At 40.6% G+C, this 19,939-nt stretch overlaps 2 protein-coding genes across 3 annotated transcripts; one reads left to right on the top strand and one right to left on the bottom strand.

The window, feature by feature from the left end:
- The first annotated feature begins 1 nt into the window (after position 1).
- On the top strand, positions 2-9,398 carry scpep1 (serine carboxypeptidase 1). The gene is made up of 13 exons (XM_032587009.1): positions 2-137; positions 344-483; positions 1,315-1,404; positions 1,873-2,028; positions 2,250-2,324; positions 2,618-2,690; positions 3,528-3,565; positions 3,646-3,774; positions 7,200-7,284; positions 7,391-7,504; positions 7,608-7,745; positions 8,703-8,866; positions 9,184-9,398. The coding sequence occupies exons 1-13, from the start codon at positions 86-88 to the stop codon at positions 9,244-9,246; spliced, it is 1,317 nt and encodes a 438-aa protein (XP_032442900.1). The 5' UTR covers positions 2-85; the 3' UTR covers positions 9,247-9,398.
- Positions 9,399-10,793: 1,395 nt separating this feature from the next.
- On the bottom strand, positions 10,794-19,939 carry engase (endo-beta-N-acetylglucosaminidase). Of its 2 annotated transcripts, none has more exons than XM_032587004.1 (14): positions 19,766-19,939; positions 18,928-19,004; positions 18,634-18,835; positions 18,367-18,515; positions 18,032-18,186; positions 17,407-17,555; positions 16,797-16,968; positions 16,610-16,716; positions 16,413-16,524; positions 15,089-15,276; positions 14,110-14,252; positions 13,615-13,714; positions 13,403-13,514; positions 10,794-12,198 (listed from the first exon to the last, which is right to left on the bottom strand). In XM_032587004.1, the coding sequence occupies exons 1-14, from the start codon at positions 19,882-19,884 to the stop codon at positions 11,809-11,811; spliced, it is 2,175 nt and encodes a 724-aa protein (XP_032442895.1). In that variant the 5' UTR covers positions 19,885-19,939; the 3' UTR covers positions 10,794-11,808. The 2 variants fall into 2 exon arrangements, with proteins under 2 accessions (XP_032442895.1, XP_032442896.1); XM_032587005.1 differs by having other exon boundaries at positions 11,815-12,025.

Raw genomic sequence — 19,939 nt, 5'->3', positions numbered from 1 at the left:
ACCCGTGTCGGTGTGTCAGCTGACTGGGCTGGTGTCATGTGATTTCTGTCCTGAATCAGAGCGGAGCGGCTGGCTGGCTGAAACAATGGCTCGGTTTGGAGCTCTCCTCTGTTTTCTCTCTGTTCTCATCTCCCAAGGTAAGCTTTCTGGATTCCCCCTCTAAGTTACTAGAACCTGCCTTAAAACATGATTGTTTTCTGATCATCACCACCTGTAAGCTCTTTGACTCCACTGACTACAAACCGAAAGTGAATCGTTGTAAATAACTTTCTGAATAAGCACATATTTGAGTTAATTGTAGAGTCCATGTAGATACAGGAGGATGTACGTGTGTTGTTCGCAGGGCTTCTCTCTCCCCTGGCGGGTAAAGAAGTCTGGGACTACGTGGAAGTGAGACCCGGGGCCCACATGTTCTGGTGGCTTTATTATGCTGACAGTCCGCCTGCTCAGTATCAGGACCTGCCGCTGGTCATGTGGCTGCAGGTACAAAATAAAACCTAAACCAATCACACCTGTACTTCAGCATATTGGTCTGAGTGAATTTAGATTAAAAAGACCGATGTTTTTTTCTTCATATCCAGTCATATTTCATAAGTTAGAATCTGTGTCCACATGAGGCTCGTTGACCAGATTTAAAGTACAATTAATGCTAGATACCCTAAGCATAATATTAAACGTATTATAAACATAATATCAACTGTAAGAAAAATTTTAGTTTCTTTTCATTGGTCTGTCATATTCTAATTTTAAATGTCACGTTTTCAAAAGATGTAAGCAGAGAAAAGCAACAATTAGCAGAAATAAAAACTTGAAACACCAGTGTATGGACAACAGAAACACTTCAATAATTTAATAATAATTTGAATTGATTGAATATGTAAAAGAATGCATCCATCAGTACCATTCAGTTGAACGGCTTTGTTTTAAAGTAGTTTGTGGTCTATGAAAGAACTGAATTTAAAATGTTTGTTGGTGGAAGTGAACGTGGCGTCACCTGATGAGTAACACTAAAGATGCTTCTATTAGTAGCCACAGAGGAGGAAGTAACCATCCACCGGCAGTGTCAAAGTTTCCCTGAAACTGTTGCTAACATGCTACGTCTCTTAGATAAAAGATGCACAGGTTCATATTCTGCAGCTTTCTTCAGTGTGTCTCACTTTTGTCAATCCATATTCAGGACAAACATTTAACTTGAAATGTGCTGACAGCTCAAGTTATAACAGATACTCTGTGGACAATACAAAAGTACAGAAATGGGGGGAAAAAAACCAGAATCTGTTATAAAATGAACCTGGCTCTGCTCTGCGTTTTAAGGGTGGACCAGGAGGATCAGGGAGTGGCTTTGGTAACTTTGAAGAAATTGGGCCACTGAACAGAGACCTGGAGCCCAGGAAGACGAGCTGGGTAAGATATCAGTGCTTTTCAAAGATTTTCTGAACTATTCTTACTGTTTCAACAGTTTGCCATGTTACAACTACAAATTATATCATGCAGATTTTATTCTGATTATATGCTGCTATGATTTTACCAACATAAAGCCAGAAAGTTTCTCCCCTGGTTTAAGGTCCATGTTTCACAGTGGAGATGATGTGTGTTTTTTTTGTTGTTGTTTTTTTGCACAGTGATGGGTTTCTTACACAGGTTGCATTTTGCATGTACGCTTTAAGTCGAAGTTTTTGTTTTTCGATAATAGTTTAGTTGAAGTTGTATTTCATGTTACACTTAAGCAATTTCATAAAGGACCTACAAAAATATGCATGAGCAATTTATAGGTCAAATGTTCCTTTCTGTAATCCATGCTAGCTAGCTACAAAATAAAAACTAAAATAATGAACAAAAAACACTGAGTGTGCTCTATGCTGTGTTGTGTAGGTGCAGGCAGCCAGTGTGTTGTTTGTGGATAACCCAGTGGGCACCGGATTTAGCTACGCTGAACGGCCTGACGGCTTCGCCACCAACGTTTCCACTGTGGCCTCAGACATGCTGGTGCTGCTCAAACATTTCTTCACACAGATACCGGAGTTCCAGGTGAGCTGACCTCCAATCAGCTCATATTGAACAAGAGTAATGTTGTCTAAAAGCTTGGCTAACTTGTGGGGGAGTATTTACTGTTAACTAGACTCATTCTCATGGTCCTAAGTGGGGTTATATTAATACATTTTCACTATTTCCTTCCTTAAGTTTGAGAGGATTATTTGCCATATGAAAGAAGTGATTCCACTGTGAGTTAAAATGTCTGAACTTTGCAGAGCAAGCCCTTCTACATCTTCTCTGAGTCATATGGGGGAAAGATGGCTGCTGCCATCTCACTGGAACTCAGCAAGGTGAGCTTACTGCTCTTTGGGTCTATAGCATCAGATCCACAGCTTTGCTAACACAGAGCATTAGCTGTAATGATGGAGGAAAAGCTGTGTAAAGCAAGTATCACATGATGGGCCACATAAGCCAGAAATAAATCAGATTTGCAAGTTTGCTTTTTTTAGGATTCTAAGCAGATGTGTACTTTGTAATTAACTTATATGACTTGAACATGTTGTTATATAAAATTATAAGAGTACTTTAGCTTTTCCTGATAACAAGGTGTGGTTTTTAATCTGGGTGAATTGTCTGTTTACAGGCTGTAGCCCAAGGCTCAGTGAAATGCAACTTTGCAGGTGTGGCACTTGGAGACTCGTGGATTTCCCCTTTGGGTCAGTATCAGTCAGTCTTTAACTCTCCAGGTCAACCTTTGTCCCCAGTTCTAATCAAAAACACACCAGACAAATGCTGCACAGTCAGATTTTGGACCTTAATGCTTTTGCAAGTTTTCTATTGTGTCAGCATTTCATGTCACACCACTAGGTGGTGTAGTAATTAAAAAAAAACATGTATTCATTTTGGACCCACATTAGCGTGGATAAATAATTAGGCTCCAAAGTGCCAGAGATCAGGATTTGCCAAACTTACTTCAACTGGCTTTGGTTAGTAATAAGTGATTTACAACTTTAGGTAAAATATGTATTTTCTTTTTATCCCTGTTTGATTCAAAGCTACTCTCTCTACCAAAAAAAACTAACAGCACATCATCTCACCTTTTGTTTTATAATCATCAGGGGGAAAAATTAATTGGTCAAATTTTGAGTCAACAGTTCAGACATCAACAAAAATAGAACAGTGGTAAAGGCCAGCCAATCGTTTATCCATCTCTACGTTTTTTTTGTTTGTTTTTTTTACCTTTTATGTGTGGATATTTTTAAAAATGTAAATGGCTTTATGTTTATGTACTTGAACTTAAAATCACTTTGTTTTTAGAACTTAATTAGCAGTTTTATATAGTTGTTCACTTAAAGCTCAAAATCTTTTTTTAGTATGTGAATAGCACTTAGTGACGGATACATGCATGCAATGTTTTCACGTTTCCTGTCAACACTTTCCTGCAGTCCCTCCATATATGATCAGATCAGATCTTCATCCTTTCTTTTGTAAATGTTTAGAGATTCTAAGCGACAACATACAATACTCACTGTAAGATTGTCTTTTGTTACCAGACTCTGTGATGACATGGGGTCCATACCTTTATACCACTGTGAGTAACACACAGAGTGCATTTCATTAACAACCGTGGATCCAAGCTGCTCTGTTGAATTTCTGACCTGCTGTGTGCAGTCCCTGCTGGACAACAACGGCCTGGCTGATGTCAACAGTGCAGCGGAGAAGGTGAAGCAAGCTGTGGAGCAGCAGCAGTTTCTGAAAGCCACTGAGCTCTGGTCGGTCACTGAGACGGTAGTGGAGCAGGTTGGTACCACACTGGAGCCTGAACACCCAAAAGGTTTCTTTAAACCCACAAGACATAACAATTGTGACCACTCACAACTGAACCGTTCGACCAGTCTAATTGAAAAATGGACACAGAAATCTAAGAAAAAGAAAAATGGATTACACATATACCTTCTTTTTTTAGTTGCTGAGGAAAAGAATACAAACACATACTATAAAGAAGGAATATAATGTATAAAAGAAATTTGTTTATCCCAATACTGGAGCCGTGGAACCGACAAGCAGCCCTCGTCTCATCAAAGCCTAAGTTGAGGTATGAGGCTGGATAATGTCCAGGTCGGTACCTTAACACTGCTTGTCGACCCCTCGGATGTCCACTCAAGGGATCAAAATACCAAATTATTATTTTCTTTGTAGTTGTGAAACATTTAAAACTTCCCATACTTCATTACTCATGAATCATTTGCTTACTCAAACACATAAACATAAAACATTAAGACCTGTAATGTCTTTGCAGAATCCAACAAATCAACTTTGTGGCCCCTCTGCCTCTTAACTCTTTAAGAGTTCTTTGTTTCAAAGAAAGTTCATTTAGGTTTCTCAATAGGTCCAGTTCCCTGAATTTAGAAAACTAAAACTGCATCAAAACCTGCCTTATGCGATGATGATGACTTCTGTACAACTTCCTATAAACTATGGTTACAAACAAAACCCTAAGGTTTAAAAAGCCAATCTCTATTCCTTAGGGAAAAAGGTTCATGGGATCCTTTGCAATTTTAGATTTCACAATTTCTGTTTAAGGTACTCCATTAATCTGAGTTATCTCTATTGCCAGACCACAGGACAATCCTTACCCCCACCTCTTGGAGGGGATAATTTTATGGCAGGAAAGAGAGCCGATAAGGATTTCAGGAGAAACTCCTAATTCTTCTGCTTTATCGAAGGATGAAAAACATACACATGTGGAGGCTGATCTGCTGCTCCATTAGGGTTGTATTATGGGATATGTTTCAATTTAATCTAATTTTAAGGTTGGGGGGTTTTGTTCAGCTGAATCTGGCAACTTAGGATATAAAGGTGCTGTTGCTGCTGTAGCTGCTGGGGATGGAGGTTGCATCACCGCTGCAGCTCCTGCCTGCTTCCTGAGCTGCTGTGAGAACAGCTCACTGGAGATTCACTGTTCTCTGGTCTGACAAACATACTTGTTGGTTAATCCTGTTTGTTCTTTATATATATATATATTTTTTTATTTTAAACACACTCTTCCAAGATTCCAACCACTCCTTCTACACCATACCCTTTTTTTTATTTTCAGTGAGACGTCTCTCCACTGGCTTTCTTTCTTTGAAGGTGTAGAAATGCTAAAAACTACCCACTATCTTCCCTTAGATAGTTACTTTCTTTCTTTAGGCGAGAAAAAAAGAATAAAAATACCCACTATCTTCTGATAGTTACTTTCTATCTTGGAGGTGAAAAAACGAGTAAAAACACCCACTATCTGCCTTTTAGATAGTTACTTTCTTTACTTAAAGGTGAAAAAAGATTAAAAATACCTACTTGTTTCCCATAATTTTAGTACTCTGCGATTTAGCTCTATGATCTGTTATTTTGTGCTTTGTCACAGAAAGTGCACTACATAAGTATGCGCCTATTGTCCCCTTCCGAGGACAATAAGTTGTACTTTCAGAGAACTCGGCACCAGTCACACTTCACACTCGCACTCATACAAAAATTTCCTGATGGCTTGAAGTTCCTTATGGGGACCTCATCCAAGGGGGGGACTCTAAACCTGCGCCCCATTTTTCTTTTTTTATTTTAGGGACTTTAACCCAAATTGGGACTCTAACCCACGTTTTATTTTAGGGACTCTAATCCTAAATTGGCTGAATTGGGACTCGTACCCAATTAATAGCGCTTTTTCAACTCACGTTTCTGTCGGTTCGTCTTGTCCGGTCTGATCTCGTCAATCCGCCGTTGGCAGACAAAGTCGGACCTAGGCACTGGCACAGCGAAGAAGTTACTTCCCGGGACTTTGTTTCCAAGTCCTGTTGACTCTGGCTGTGCACGGTTTTCAGCACGTTGTTCTTCGTCTGTCAGCGAACGGGTATGTTGAGATCCTGGTCACGGCACCAAGTTGATGGGTATTTTCTCAACCTAAATAAAAAGAACCACAGGCAACGTAACTTAGTTTTCAACCAAATTCTTGCAAGAATTGAGAAGGCACAGAGGATCAGCTCCTACAAGCCGATCTCCTTACTAATGTAAGAAAGATAACAAAAGATAATAATTCTAACACCCATGGCTTGTTGGGGAAAATCACTTGATTATCAGTGGCTATTAATAATTTCCCAAAGGGCAGTTGTTAATAGAACTGATTTATTTATTATGACAGATTATTATTACCTGATTGTCAGGAATCATCATACATACCTATGTATTGTAGGTTATTGAGGTGTGGTGTCAGAATGATGGAGTGAATCTGCGCTGTGATTGAGGCAATTTAAGCAACTGAAAAACAAAAATGTAACAGACTGAGGTGAATGGACAGAGACAGCATTTTGTCTGGAGTTGCTGAGAAGCTTGTTTACTGGAGCAGGAGGGAAACAGGATGTCAATATGAAAAAGGAACAGTGTCTTATTAATTTAACTCAGATCTTCAAAGGAGAAACTAACAGCGGATGTGGATTTGGATCCAAAATACTTGAATACAGCCAGCATGTTCAGGTTCTTTATGACTTTTATGATGTCACAGGGTATCCCTGCTGTTAGGGGCTACCCTTGGCCAATGGGTTTCTGTCAAACTCGGGTGTGGAATGCTGGGATCTGGAGTTGCTTTACCAGTTCCAGCTTGTGGTCTGGTCACGAGGTCAGGGATGTGACTTTACACACAACCCATTGACTGATTACATGGTCGAATCCCAGCCGGTTCCAGGATGATTTTTTCCCCCCTTTCTTTTGTTAAAAAAATACCAGCTCTGTTTTCAACAGTTTAGAAATGTCATTAAGTATAGTGCTACTTGGCGTGCCGTGGTGGCGTAGCGGTTGGCGCGACCCGTATTTGGAGGCCTTGAGTCCTCGACGCGGCCGTCGCGGGTTCGACTCCCGGACCCGACGACATTTGCCGCATGTCTTCCCCCTCTCCTTCCCCGTTTCCTGTCAGCCCACTATCATATAAGGGACACTAGAGCCCACAAAAAGACCCCCTGGAGGGGTAAAAAAAAAAAAAAAGTATAGTGCTACTTGGGAAAACGTGATATGGACTGAGGCAACATTTGGGACGCACTGATCCAGAAGACCTCCACAGGTCTTGGTAGTATTCTTGACAAGTCAGGAATGTTTTGGTGCCTTAAAGACCTTTAGGAGAGGGGTTATAATAGTAGGACTGAAATAATGTACAAATCAAAGATTTATTTTTCAAATCAGCAAAATTGTTTTCTTCCCAGAACACCAATGGGGTGAACTTCTACAACATTCTAACCCAGCAACCAGATGAGAAAGTCACTACTGCTGCAGGAGAAAACTTCATCTGTATGGCACTGTCTAAACCTAGACTCCACTTACCAAATGAATTTATGAAGATTGGACCTAATATTATTGCTCTAGCTGACTGATGTACTTTTCCTCTCTGCATCAGCTCTGCAAACCCACCGCCACATTCGCCCTCTGCACAAGCAATCACTGAACGAGCTGATGAACGGACCAATAAGGAAGAAACTGGCCATCATCCCTCAGAATGTCACTTGGGGAGGTACTTGGATTAAGTCTCCATATATAGACTGTCTGGTACACATCACAGTGTTATGTTTCATGTCCTCTCTGCCTTCTTTGTCCTAATCTATTCTGGTTTTCAGGTCAAGCAGGAGACGTGTTCAGCAACATGGCTGGTGATTTTATGAGGCCAGTGGTGGATATAGTGGACCAGTTGTTGACAGCTGGAGTCAATGTGACGGTTTACAATGGCCAGCTGGATCTCATAGTGGACACCATCGGTAAACGAGCTTCCCAATCAGTAATACATTTAACATTAGAGATGTACAGAGAGGCTGGTGACCAGTTGATATGAAACGCAGAAATATATATTTTGTCTCTGGTCAGTGAATACCTAAACGCAACTAGTTCACACTTACAACGCTGTTCCTTTGAGAAGAACATTGTGTTTGCTGTTTTTGATATTAGTGAAGTGTTTTAAACTGAAGTTAAAGTACAAGTTGCAGAGACATGTCTATGATTTAGTCAGGTCGCCAGACACAGACAGAGTATGGCAGATAACAGGAAAATGACTTTTTAAAATGTTTTTGAGCTTTCAGTTGAGCTGGTGTGGGCTGGGTTTGGAGATGCTGGCAGTCTTTGGGAAATCTGTTAAGGTTATGTGTGTTCCAAAGATTAATCACTCGGATTGCTTTTTACTGTTAGTCAAGTTATGCTAACCACTAAAAAGAGGCTAAAGACTGTTGCAAATGCCAACTTCAACAATGTCTGTTTTTAAAATTCTGATGTGCATAAAGTTGGCTTGAATTTTTTCACCTGTTACTACTGCTAAACTACTACAATTAAAATGATTGTGATCATTTATTTATATAGTCTACATCTGATCAAAATGTTATTCGGACCCAGTTGTACCATAATGGAAATTCCGCCCTAATTAAAGGGGAAAGTGTCTATAAACCAAACTATTCCAACCTTTTTAGGTTTTAATAGGGCTTTCATTGAGAAGCACTCAATGAAAGTACTTCTTTCATTGAGTGCTCTGATAATACACCATGACACCCCCCCTTCTAATTTAGTAAGTCATAAGAAGATTAAAGCAGAAGGATATATAAATCGTTTTCCAAATAAAAACTTGAAGCTAGTACATCTCTGGTGAACACATGTTCATGTTTCTTCATGTTTGAGCTCATTTTAAAAGCTCATTCATAAATCATAAAAGCACATTTTTATTGTTCCAGGTCAGGAGCTTTGGGTGAAGCAGCTAAAGTGGGAGGGACTTTCTGGTTTCAGCCAGCTGAGGTGGACCCCCCTGGATGACCCAGCATCCCCAGGAACCACTGGAGCCTTTTTCAAGACTTACAAGAACTTTGCATTCTACTGGATCCTCAAAGCTGGTCACATGGTAAAACCTGAGCTGGTTCTAACTACTTTAGTTTTAAATATTGAATTTCATGAAACACTGATCTGTTTAGTTTGGAAGAATAGAAGGGTGTAGAGTAGACCTGTAATACAATGTAGATGGTAGAACTGTAAGATGCAAACTTTTCTGGTATAAAGTATTTTATCTAGAAATACTCAGATTTTTGCTTTGCTTTCTGTTTGGTGTTTGGTGTAAAAAAAAATTTTTAATTAAGTTAAATTAAGTTAAATTCAAAGTGCATATTTTATAGCAGAAATGGTAGAAATTCAGTGTTAAACTGTAATCTTGTTATATCTCAGATTCCTTCAGACCAGGGAGCCATGGCCTTGCAGATGCTGAAGATGATCACGCAGCAGGACTGAATGAAGGTTGTGCCAGCTGGGACGGCTCTGACAATCACAGAAATTCTTCTTTTTTTTTTTACTTGCTTTCCAAAATTTACTTTGATATCAGGTGCACTTGACTTAAAGTTCTGTAAATTCCAGTCACTAAATACAACTTTCTTTTATAAATACTCTTGTATGTTTTCTTTCTTTCTTTTTTTTTGGCATGCTTATATGAGAAACATGGATCTAAACTACTAACTTTAACTGGGTGAATTGATTTGCAGTTGACGAATGGCCATAAAACATAACATTTGGCACCATATGCATGGGATCTGTGGGTTTTCTCTCTATAATCTACACCAGCGTTTCCCAATTCCGGTCCTCAGGCCTCCCTGCTCTGCATGTTTTAGATGTGCCTCTATTCCAGAGCAGCTGATTCAAATGATTGCATGACCATCAAGTGCTGCAGAAACCTGTTGATCACCCATATATTCAAGCCAGGTGTGTAGCAGAAGGGAAACACCTAAAACATGCAGGGCAGGGAGGCCTGAGGACCGGAATTGGGAAACGCTGATCTACACCATCATTATGCCGTCACCATCTACAGCAGGGGTCTCAAACTCCAGTCCTCGAGGGCCGCAGTCCTGCAACTTTTAGATGTGCCTCTGCTGCACCACACCTGAACAGAATAATTAGGTCATCAAGGCTCTGGAAAACTGATCTACACAAGGAGGAGGTCATTAACCCATTTCATTCCAGTGTTTTGTACCTGTGGCACATCTAAAAACTGCAGGACTGTGGCCCTCGAGGCCTGGAGTTTGAGACCCCTGATCTACAGTGACTCTCTCTGAAGAATTTGAATTAATGAGTTATAGCATTTAGTTTCCCGTTGGGATCAATAAAGCATTTTGAATTGAATTTGAATAAGGGTGTTGTTGAAAAGGTTTAGGCTCCACTTTTCCACTTGGAAAGTGGTAGAAATGAAAATTGGAGCAAAAACTTTTTAGTCCTGATATGGATGATATCCTCCACAATAATGTCCTGATCAAACTGTAAGCTCAGCTGATATTTTGAGAAGTATGGTTCAAATCCCCACCAAAGCCTTTCTGCATGAGGTTTCCTCCCACATCCCAGAATTAAGCAAATAAGGATCCTTATAAATTGCCCTGTGTGTGTGTGTGTGGGTGTGTGTGTGTTTATATGGCCCTGTGTCCAGGAAGAACCCCACCTCCTTCATGACAGCTGGAGAAATGCACCAGGCATCCTGTGACCCAGCAAAGATAAGCTGGTATAGAAAATGTAGATTTCACAAAAAATAAATGTTTGTGGTTTTATGAAGTGGTGCTCTCAACCACTATCATCAAAATAAAGAATGAAGGAATGTCTGGCATGATTGTGTTCCATTCTTACAGTGTGGAGTTATCAATACTTAAATTGATAAATTGAGCTGTTTTAGATGACTCTCATCACATTGATAGAAGTCTCACTGTATTGGATTTCTGACACGGCGGTGGAGCCTGGTCACTGAGGCCACATATTTGCTTTGCAGAACGATAACATGACAGGAAAGAACTGGGACTGAGTTGTGTGTGTTTTCTGTTTTTATTTCAACCTTTTGAGTTAGCCATCTGTATTGCCTTGCTAGAATATTGATGCACTTGAACACTTTACCTTTTATGTTTGCATACTTTTCTGTATTTTATTGAGGTGGTATGTGGTTAACCAATACAAAGTGTTTAGTGCTCACAGTTGAAAACAGGTATATGCATACACTGTATAAAAATATACAAAGTCTAACTTTCTGAAATGAAATCAGACTAAATGTTCTGGTTCTCCTTCAAACCTCGCTCTGTATCTCTGTATCTCCTAGCGTGACCAATCATGGAAGCTTCTAGTCACCTTGTTTTTCACAGAAATAAGAAAACTTATCAATTGATGGATTTTTTAAAATGAGACCAGCCACTTCTGGTCAATGAGTGGCCAACTCACTTTTTACGTAGCAACTCATCGTTATGGGTTCTATGAAGACCGGGATAGTTTGCGTGGTTGGAACAGTGGCCCCAGAAATACATTTGTCCAGGGCCACAGTCCTACAGCTTTTAAATGTGTCCTTCTCACACACTTGAAGGCGCTGTAAGCTTTTTGAGGAATGCAGTTTGAGACTCAGAGGTTGCCCTAGTAACTAGTGATGGTGGGATGAAGCTTCATGCGCCGTGGTGCTTCTTTTGCTCTACTGTGACATCAAGTGGACTATATATGTAAAACAGGCAACATGAAAACATGATATGTGAAGCCTGCAATAAACAAGTAAATGTTTGTGATTCCGACAAATAAATTCTGATTATAATCTTAATCTGTTTATATGAAACAATGGCTGGATCAAAAAGAGAACTGGGGTTGTGATGGGCTTGTTACTCTAACCGCATTATTTATTACTTAAAAATAAAAACTTTAACTGTGCTCAGGTTCAGGTGGTTTCTCTGTTTGAGATGATTCCATCTGCTACAAAAACCATCCACGCTCAAAATGTATAAATGAAAGTCTTTAAAGTGTGGAACGTATTTGCATACAGTTCCTTGTATGAAATCCATGTTCAGCTCATTCTGTGTAGCTGAGCTGTCTTCTTCCCCACCGGCTCTCCGGGACGAGGGAGCCCCACCTGGTCACCGGCTCCACCAGCAGCTCCAACACGCTGGGCGGCTTAGGCACGAGCAGCTCCGTCAGCCTGAACTGGTTGGAGTAGGCCCGGGCCAGCAGCTCCAGCTGACCTGGAGGGATTCTTGGGTCCGGTCCTCTCAGCCTTCTCCAGTACACCCTGAAGTGGCGCACAGATTCCACAGGGTAGTCCCAGCGCAGGGTGGCATTGAGGCGCAGGCAAGAGGACGAACTCTCTGGTGATGAACAGGCACCACGCAGCCAAACCACATCATCAATGCACAAGCCCCGAACGGGGTCAGTGGGTGGCTGCAGAGTACCCACGTCCAGTACCTGACAGAAACACAGCAGTTCCTTCAAGACATGTCAGCTTAGACCTAAAAAGTAAACCAGTTGTTTTAATTATTGGATCTACATAGATACATTCATTCTGGATGGATATTATATCACTCTTGGTATCTGAAATGGAAGAACTGATCTATGTTGTTTATCGGGTTAGATGACTTTTGAAGTATAAAGTTTAAGTATGGTTGAGGTCAAGGCCATTCCAGAAGCTTAATGTCAGCGTGTTTTATTCCCTTTAAAATTAGTTTATGTGTGTGTTTGAGAACAATCTCCACTTGATCCAAGGTGGAACCTCTGATAAAGGAAATTAATTAAGATGTTCAAGAACAACCTAAGACCCACTGACAGACTGAGCAGAACTGCATAGGAAGGTGATAGCCAGGCGAGTTCTTCACTGAATCTAGTAGAAAAGTTTAGAAAACATAAATATGATCCTTATGCGTTTCTGCAGGGACTGAAAAAGGCACATGGCAGTAACCTTGAAATCTGAAGTCAAAAATATAAATAATTAGAGTAAAACCGGATCACGGCGTATGAAACTGACTTTAATTATATGACAAAGATAGGACTTTAACTAGGCCATTTTATCTTTATGACCAAACATGGAGGAACAGCATTCAGATGATGAACCACAAATCTGGAACAAACTTTCTGAAAACTGCAAAACAGCTGGAACAATGATCTCCTTTAAGTGCAGACTTAAAACACACTTGTTTAGAGAATAAATGAAACATTAATAAACATTCTGATGTGTAATAATGCAATCAGACAAAATGTTATGTTTCAATTGTTGACTGTGCTCTATAACTGTATTTTTGTGTTTTTATGATGTAAAGTGCTTTGAACTGCCTCGTTGGTGAAATGTGCTATAAAATAAACTTGATTGATTGATAGATATCATAGAAAGCAAGATTGGTGAACTCTAGATGCCACATGTTTCACTGAGAGTTACCTGTTAACTGTAGAATAAGACTGATTACAGTCCTTTATAATAATGCCAGAACATAGTTAAAAAAACTTCCCCAATTTTCCCAAACAAAAAATGACTTAAAACTATGTTGGAAATGGTCCTTGAGACGCATAAAAACCATAAAATCTTTATGCATCAAACCTTCTCCAGTAACACTTTCTATTTCTCTGTCCCATCTAGAAAATGATTCATGTTCTCTGTAGAGAGTAGTGATCATCTCACCTTGATCTCTCCCACTCTGCAGCTGAAAGTCGTGTCCTGAGGCTCCCCTTCCCGATGGATAAGGACACACACTTCTCTGAGAACGCAGCCATGAAGCTCCAGTTGTGAACATCTGCTCAGAGCAACATTGGAACAACAGAGAGAACAGACATTTACGCTCTAAAATGAAGTCAACTCAACTAAACTGCTGCTCTGCCGTCATTGTGCCTCACCTAACAGTCCATCCATGCAGGTCTCTGTTTCCACAGAGCTCAGACATCTGGCTCTCTAGCTGCGATCCACTTCCCACAGTCTCAGGGGTCACACTGTTTACTGTGGAGAAACACACAACATTTATCAGCTCAAACTTTAAGACGGACTGCTTTCCTTTTCAAAAACATCCAAGTCAGCTTTGGATTGTTTTCCTTTATAGAAAAACATATTTGATTGTACATTTCTAACTTGAATTGTATTTAAGATCAAGTATTTGTTATAGAAGAGCTTAATATACATGTTTTGTGTTTAAGTTTAAATGTAAGGTTATACCGAAGAAAGACTGTTTGCCCAAAAAAGTATGTTTACTAAAGTATCGATAAGAGAGCTGCTGTACGGATCTATTATAGAACTTCTACATTGTGTGTTTTTGATCCAACAACAAATTCAGTGGATTTTTGGCTGTGTGTTTCTCTTCATATTGGTCCTGAGGTTATGTTTCACAAGAAACTCACGTGTGACCTCATGGACATCAGTGTGGGAACAGTGAGAAGAATCTGTTGTCCTCAGCTGCAAAGAGACGGTGATGCCAGCAGACGCTTTGTACACCAGAGTTACCATGATCCTGGAATCCAGCGGCACATGGAGCGAGAAAATCCTGGCAAATACACAAAGTCACTGTCATTCTTTTAATGCTTATAGCATGAACATTTTATTGAAAAGACAGAGCAAAGTCAATATGCAGGTGTTTGACAGCATCATCAATTCTAACTCCATGGCGATAAGCAAACTGCAGGGGGTCTTGATATGTCCTTGTCTGCTTACAGGAGTCCCTCCAGGTTTATAGTCATTGATGACTGATGGGTGAGTTTTCTTCGGTCCCAGAACCAGGCAGGATGTCAACCACAGCAATGGAACTTTCTTCTGGGTTGGCCTAAGACTGAAGGGGTGCTGCACAGGCCCTTCAGGACTGTGGGGCCCACACCATCTGGACCTGAGTCTTCCTCTCCAGCTTCTTCCTGCATGCCTGCCTACTTGCCATCTTTAATCCTGACTAAGTTACTCCTCAGTAATCCCCCGTCCCCCTCACTAAAAGTTCTTTTTTGTCTTGTTTAACAGTTCATTTGGGTCACTAGTGACCCAGGGTTCATTACTGGGGAAGTACTTTGCTGTTTTGGTGGAGACGTTATTAAGTACAAAGTAGCTTATATAGTTGGTCTCACACACACACACACACACACACCCACACACACACACACACACACACACACCCCCACACACACACCCACACACACACACACACACACACACACACACAGAGTCATGATCTCCTCTCCAATCTGTAGCCTTATAATAATCCTGTTGGGTTCTTACACTAGAAACTCATTAAATCACCGTGTAAAGCTATTTGTTCTATTCTGCCTCATGATAAATATAGAGTTGGTCATACAGTTAATATAAATGTGTATATGTAAACACACGCAGACACTTTACTTGGCACAAATTGGAGTGTTTAAAGTTGAGGGGATGAGTCCGTCCAGCAGCAGAGAGCAGCCTCCATTCCAGGCGTCTTCAGGGCAGCCGCTGCTCCTGACCCAGCCCCCGTCCTCCAGAGCCATGTGGTAGTACAACGGCTGGATCTCCTGAGCAGCCAGGTTGAACCAGCTCTTTGCCGTCTCATGCTGCAACACACAGGAACAGCAAGAAAACGTCTCTTTTTACCTCTAGGTCAACTTTAAAGCTGGGAACAGGAACAGTAGGTTTTGTTGCTACAGGGTCAAAATGTTTGTATGTTTGAAGAAAATAGCTCAAACTGAATGTCAAGAAACGGAATGTCTACTTTTAAACGAAATGTCCAAGACAAACAAACAAAACTGACAGTAAAGTGTCTTTTTAGTATGAATGAAGCTTTAATCCAATTCAAATTTTGATCTTCAGTTTGAACTTTTATTTTGTTTATATTTCTTTTCAAACCTACAGACATTGAGGCTCCTATCAAGCTCTATATGTCAGAAACAAACCTTTTACACCTTAAATTAAAGTGCTTGGTCTACTTCAGAAAGATCTGACAGTCATTAGTCGTTTCATGCATTGCGGTAGACAGTGGACAGCTCTCTAAAAGCCATTTTCTAGTGTTTCTTGTGGATTTTTATGTTATAAAAACACACAGACCACTGAAGTAGACACTGGTGGATCATACTCTATCAACTGCCGGCCGTCCACTGCAAGTGCAAGAAGATTTTTGTTAAATCCAATATGGCAGAAAGACAAGTAACCAACTTAGGAATATCCTGTCCCTCCTTCTACTGTAGAGGACTCTTGCAGGTAAAAAAATATTGTGACATAATTTAACCCCTTAAAGACTAATACTACTGATGTATTTGCTAAATAAACACTTTGTATTTGGAGAAAATTTCAACTGATCACCTAGAAAAAAAAAAATCCTAAAAATTATTTTTTTATATTACAATAAATTTTTCTCACCTTTTTTATGCTTTACAAAAAAATCAAAAACACTTTGGGAAATAATTCTGACATAAAGGATCAGATTTCACGCATGAAAGAGTTAGAATGCTACAGGTTTATCATCTGTTGTTTATGTTATTAGGAACATAAACATTATCAGCCTAAAACTAAATAACTAATTAGTCATCAGAGTAAAAGATTAAAGACACAGGCATTTAAAAACTTCATGCACGTTAAGAGTTGAGCATTGTTCATTGTCATTTTATATACATATACTGATACTAGTTGGTGTGTTGGGGTTGGTTTTGTGCATTTAAGCTTTTACTCCTTTTAGTTTCCAGTCTGTGAGTACCTGTCCTTCCCTGTAGACTGCTTTCCCAAAGCCCTGGCAGAAGGAGGAGATGAATGGAAGCTGTGAAGCTGGTCGGTGGATGTACAGGTAATCTGAGAGCAGAGCCCAGAACCTGCAGGGGGAAGCAGAGAGTCTCGGTGTCATTATGCCTGCAGACCTTCACCAGGTGTGCACTGCACACGCTTAGCTGGCCTCACTTGTCTTGATGGGTGCGGAATTCGCTCTTATCACTTTGACTCTCATACACCCATCCTGGAGCGAAGATGGCTGCAGAGAAGTTGTGCTTTCGGATGACGTCCAGAGCCTGTCAACAGCCAGAACAGGATGCAGAACTAAGACAGTGATCTGAGAAGAAACAACTGGACAGACTGTTACAGTTTCTACCTTATTGGTTTCCAGCATCCCTCCCACCACCTTCCCTCTGGCAAACACGTCCACCCCGATGTACACATCAGCCTGACGGCCTTGGACCACAGAGTAGTTCTTCATCCACTCCAGGTTTTCCTCTGTCCAGTTGTAGTTTGTAAAGAAGCCATCACAGGCATCAAAAAATATCCTGTCAGAGAAGAGTGGCACAGCTAAATAAGTGTCAACAAACCAATCATTTTGATTCTAGGACGATGTGTTATGGTGACAGCAACATGTATTTCATAAATATTAAAAATAGACAATGCTCATGTCTCAAGCAAAATGCTGGATGAAGAGGTTTCTTAAGTAAATAAGTAAATAATATATCCTGCTATCCAGAAGACAAAGATTAATGAGAGAGAGTAGAGGTGTAGCTGTTCCCTGGAGGTCAGCTTTCCTAAACAAACTGCCCACCATCTATCATCAAATGATCTCCATATGTCCACTGAAATTTGAAAACACCACTGATTGTAGAACATGAAGTCAAAAATAGTTTTCCCAGAGAAGCTGCAGATCTGCGCTTGTCAAACAGAACCTCAGACTGAAAGAAGATCAGATAAACGTTTTTTTTCTCCCTTCTACTCGCCTGTTGGACTGGTTGAGTTCATTCTGCCACTGAAGCTTTCCGTTCTCAATGACACTGTCGTACCACAGGATCAGGCTGCTGGGCACTCGCTCGTGCATCTGCTCCGTCAGGTAGCGCAGGAACAGCGGAGCGTTCTTCACAGCTCCCTCCTGCAAAACATCAGCGCAGAGATCCAACCTGCTGCCTGATTTATTCATTAACCAGCCATGCCACAAAACCTCTGAATAAACCAGTGCAAGCTGAGGTGTTGGGGGGTGTGGAGGGGTTTCCAGTAAAGATGACTTTTAAAGTAGGAAAATGTCACTGATAAAATGTTTCAGAAAACTACAATTTAAAGGACTTCAACAGGATACCAGAGAAGGTTCCAAAGTGACTGGAGTTTTCTTTGACTGTTAGAAGCACGGAGTAAAACTGGCCCCTCCTATCAGACGCAAACAGGAAGGGTTTTTATATTAAACTCTCTCTGATCCTATTTTTAAAGTTAGTTTGAATTTAAAAATACATATTTTATTGTTTCTTCAACTAGTAAGTTGTCTTTTCTATAATATGCACACAGCTATGAAGGAAACCAGTGTGTTTTGTTAGTACGTCCACCGAGGAGAAGAATTGCAGACTTATGACTCACACTCAGAGTGTTCTCTATGTTAATGAGCCAGCCATCAAAGCCGTAATAATGACTGATCTGGACCAGCTTGTCAGCCACGGCCCGGTACGACTCCTCATCTTTCAGGAAGGCCTCACACACTGCCGCCCCGTCAGTCCACTCTGTGATGAAAGTCCCTGAAAAGCAGCTCAGTGATTCAGATTACGACAGAAGGTGTGAAGACAGGTCAGGTCAGGTCAGAGGCTAAATATGTTCCGTCATAACTGTGTAACAGTTCAAGGGGTATGCGTAGTTTTGAAAATCACTGTAAAAACAACTCCAGGATATTAATCCAGATGAGGGCCTTTTATGCTTACCAAGAACTATGACTCCATGTTTATGTGCAGCATTCGTCCACACGGCTGGAGGAACAGTGACCATCTGATGAGTGAAGTAGTTAAAAATGTCTATGTACTGCCAATGGTAGAAGGCATAGGGTTCCTCTGAACTGGTGCCTTGGACAAACCTTAAAAAGAGAAGTAAGGATGAAATGTCATTATAAAAACACAGATTTTAATGCAAACATTCAAACATTCAAGAACTTCTAAACGGAAGAAGTTTAATCAGAGATATATCCACCATACCGGTCGTCCAGGTAGCCGCCCATCATGTCATGGGACACCAATGTCCGGCGTAGACAGTTGACCAGACGGGGCTTCCGAGGTGCCAGAGGAACGGCTGCCACGTTGAAGGGGTTCGCCTCGCTTCGGTTCCATGACAACAAGTCATTCATAGAGGACAGACCACAGCTGATTGGTTCGGTTGTGTCTGCATCGTAATGTTTGGCTGGGACAGGAAATGAGAATAAAAGCAGCACAACACGTCATCATACCGGCTACAGGTCAGAGTGTCATCAGTCTTCATGGCAGCCATCTTACCAGGAAGAGCAGAAGGTGAATACTTGATGACCTCATGAACACTTGAGTCCACAGGCTGGTCAAAACACGACTCGGTCCTGAAGAAACATGAGGTGCCTTTGCCTTATTTTATGAAGAAATGCAGTCCAGCAAAAAAAGAAATACAAATATTTGGAAACCTTAACTCATGAATATGTTGTTGTCCAGTCCAGATCTTTAAATCATGGAATATTTTTAACTATCTGCAAGGAATTCATCAATGCTCTCTGTTATCTGCATTGGTTTTAACTGCATTCTTGATATTGGGATAGTGTAGAACGTAAAAGCGCAACAGAGCAATTGAACAATCTGAATGGCTTTGGACTTTCACACCATGTTAACAGAACCAAGCCGCAGGACCTGGACCGGGGGATTTCCAGATGTCTAAACGTTTGTGACTGCTGTTCTTTCTGACTATCGCATAAATATGAATCAGTTAAGTTCTCCTCACCAGCAGATTTACCTTATAAAGAGGCATAGTAGAAGACCTCTAACTTTCAGCCCTCTACTGCACAGACTTGACTTTACCAACATGATGTACTTATAAAGTACATACCTAGCATTTTTGGGACCTACTTTTGCTTCCACTTCCACCACTTTTGACTCAATCTTTTAAAAAAATATGGAATCTCTTGTGAGTGGCTCTCTCCACTTCAGGCTACATTTTTACATTTTAATCATTTTTATAACCTTAGAAAACCACGTAATTATGTATTATAATCACCACGACATCATTTTTGTCTGTTTGTTTTAGACGGAAACTGTTCAAACTTAGTTTTAATCTGTTAGCAAATGAAGAAGTTTTTCCTGGAAACTGTACCGTTTCTTTTTACTGTCCACTTTCCCGTCTTCAGCAACGTCTCCACTTCTTTTGAGATTATCAGCAGCTGGCAGCCCGACTTCTCCGAGAATCACATTTTCATCACCAGTTAACTCCATTTCTCCGCACTGAAAGGAGTCAGCAATGAAAGAGAAACCAGGAAACCCCAAATAA

The sequence above is a fragment of the Xiphophorus hellerii genome, chromosome 16 (assembly GCF_003331165.1).
Source record: "Xiphophorus hellerii strain 12219 chromosome 16, Xiphophorus_hellerii-4.1, whole genome shotgun sequence".
NCBI lineage: Eukaryota > Metazoa > Chordata > Actinopteri > Cyprinodontiformes > Poeciliidae > Xiphophorus > Xiphophorus hellerii.
This window is presented reverse-complemented; position numbering and strand designations above follow the sequence as displayed.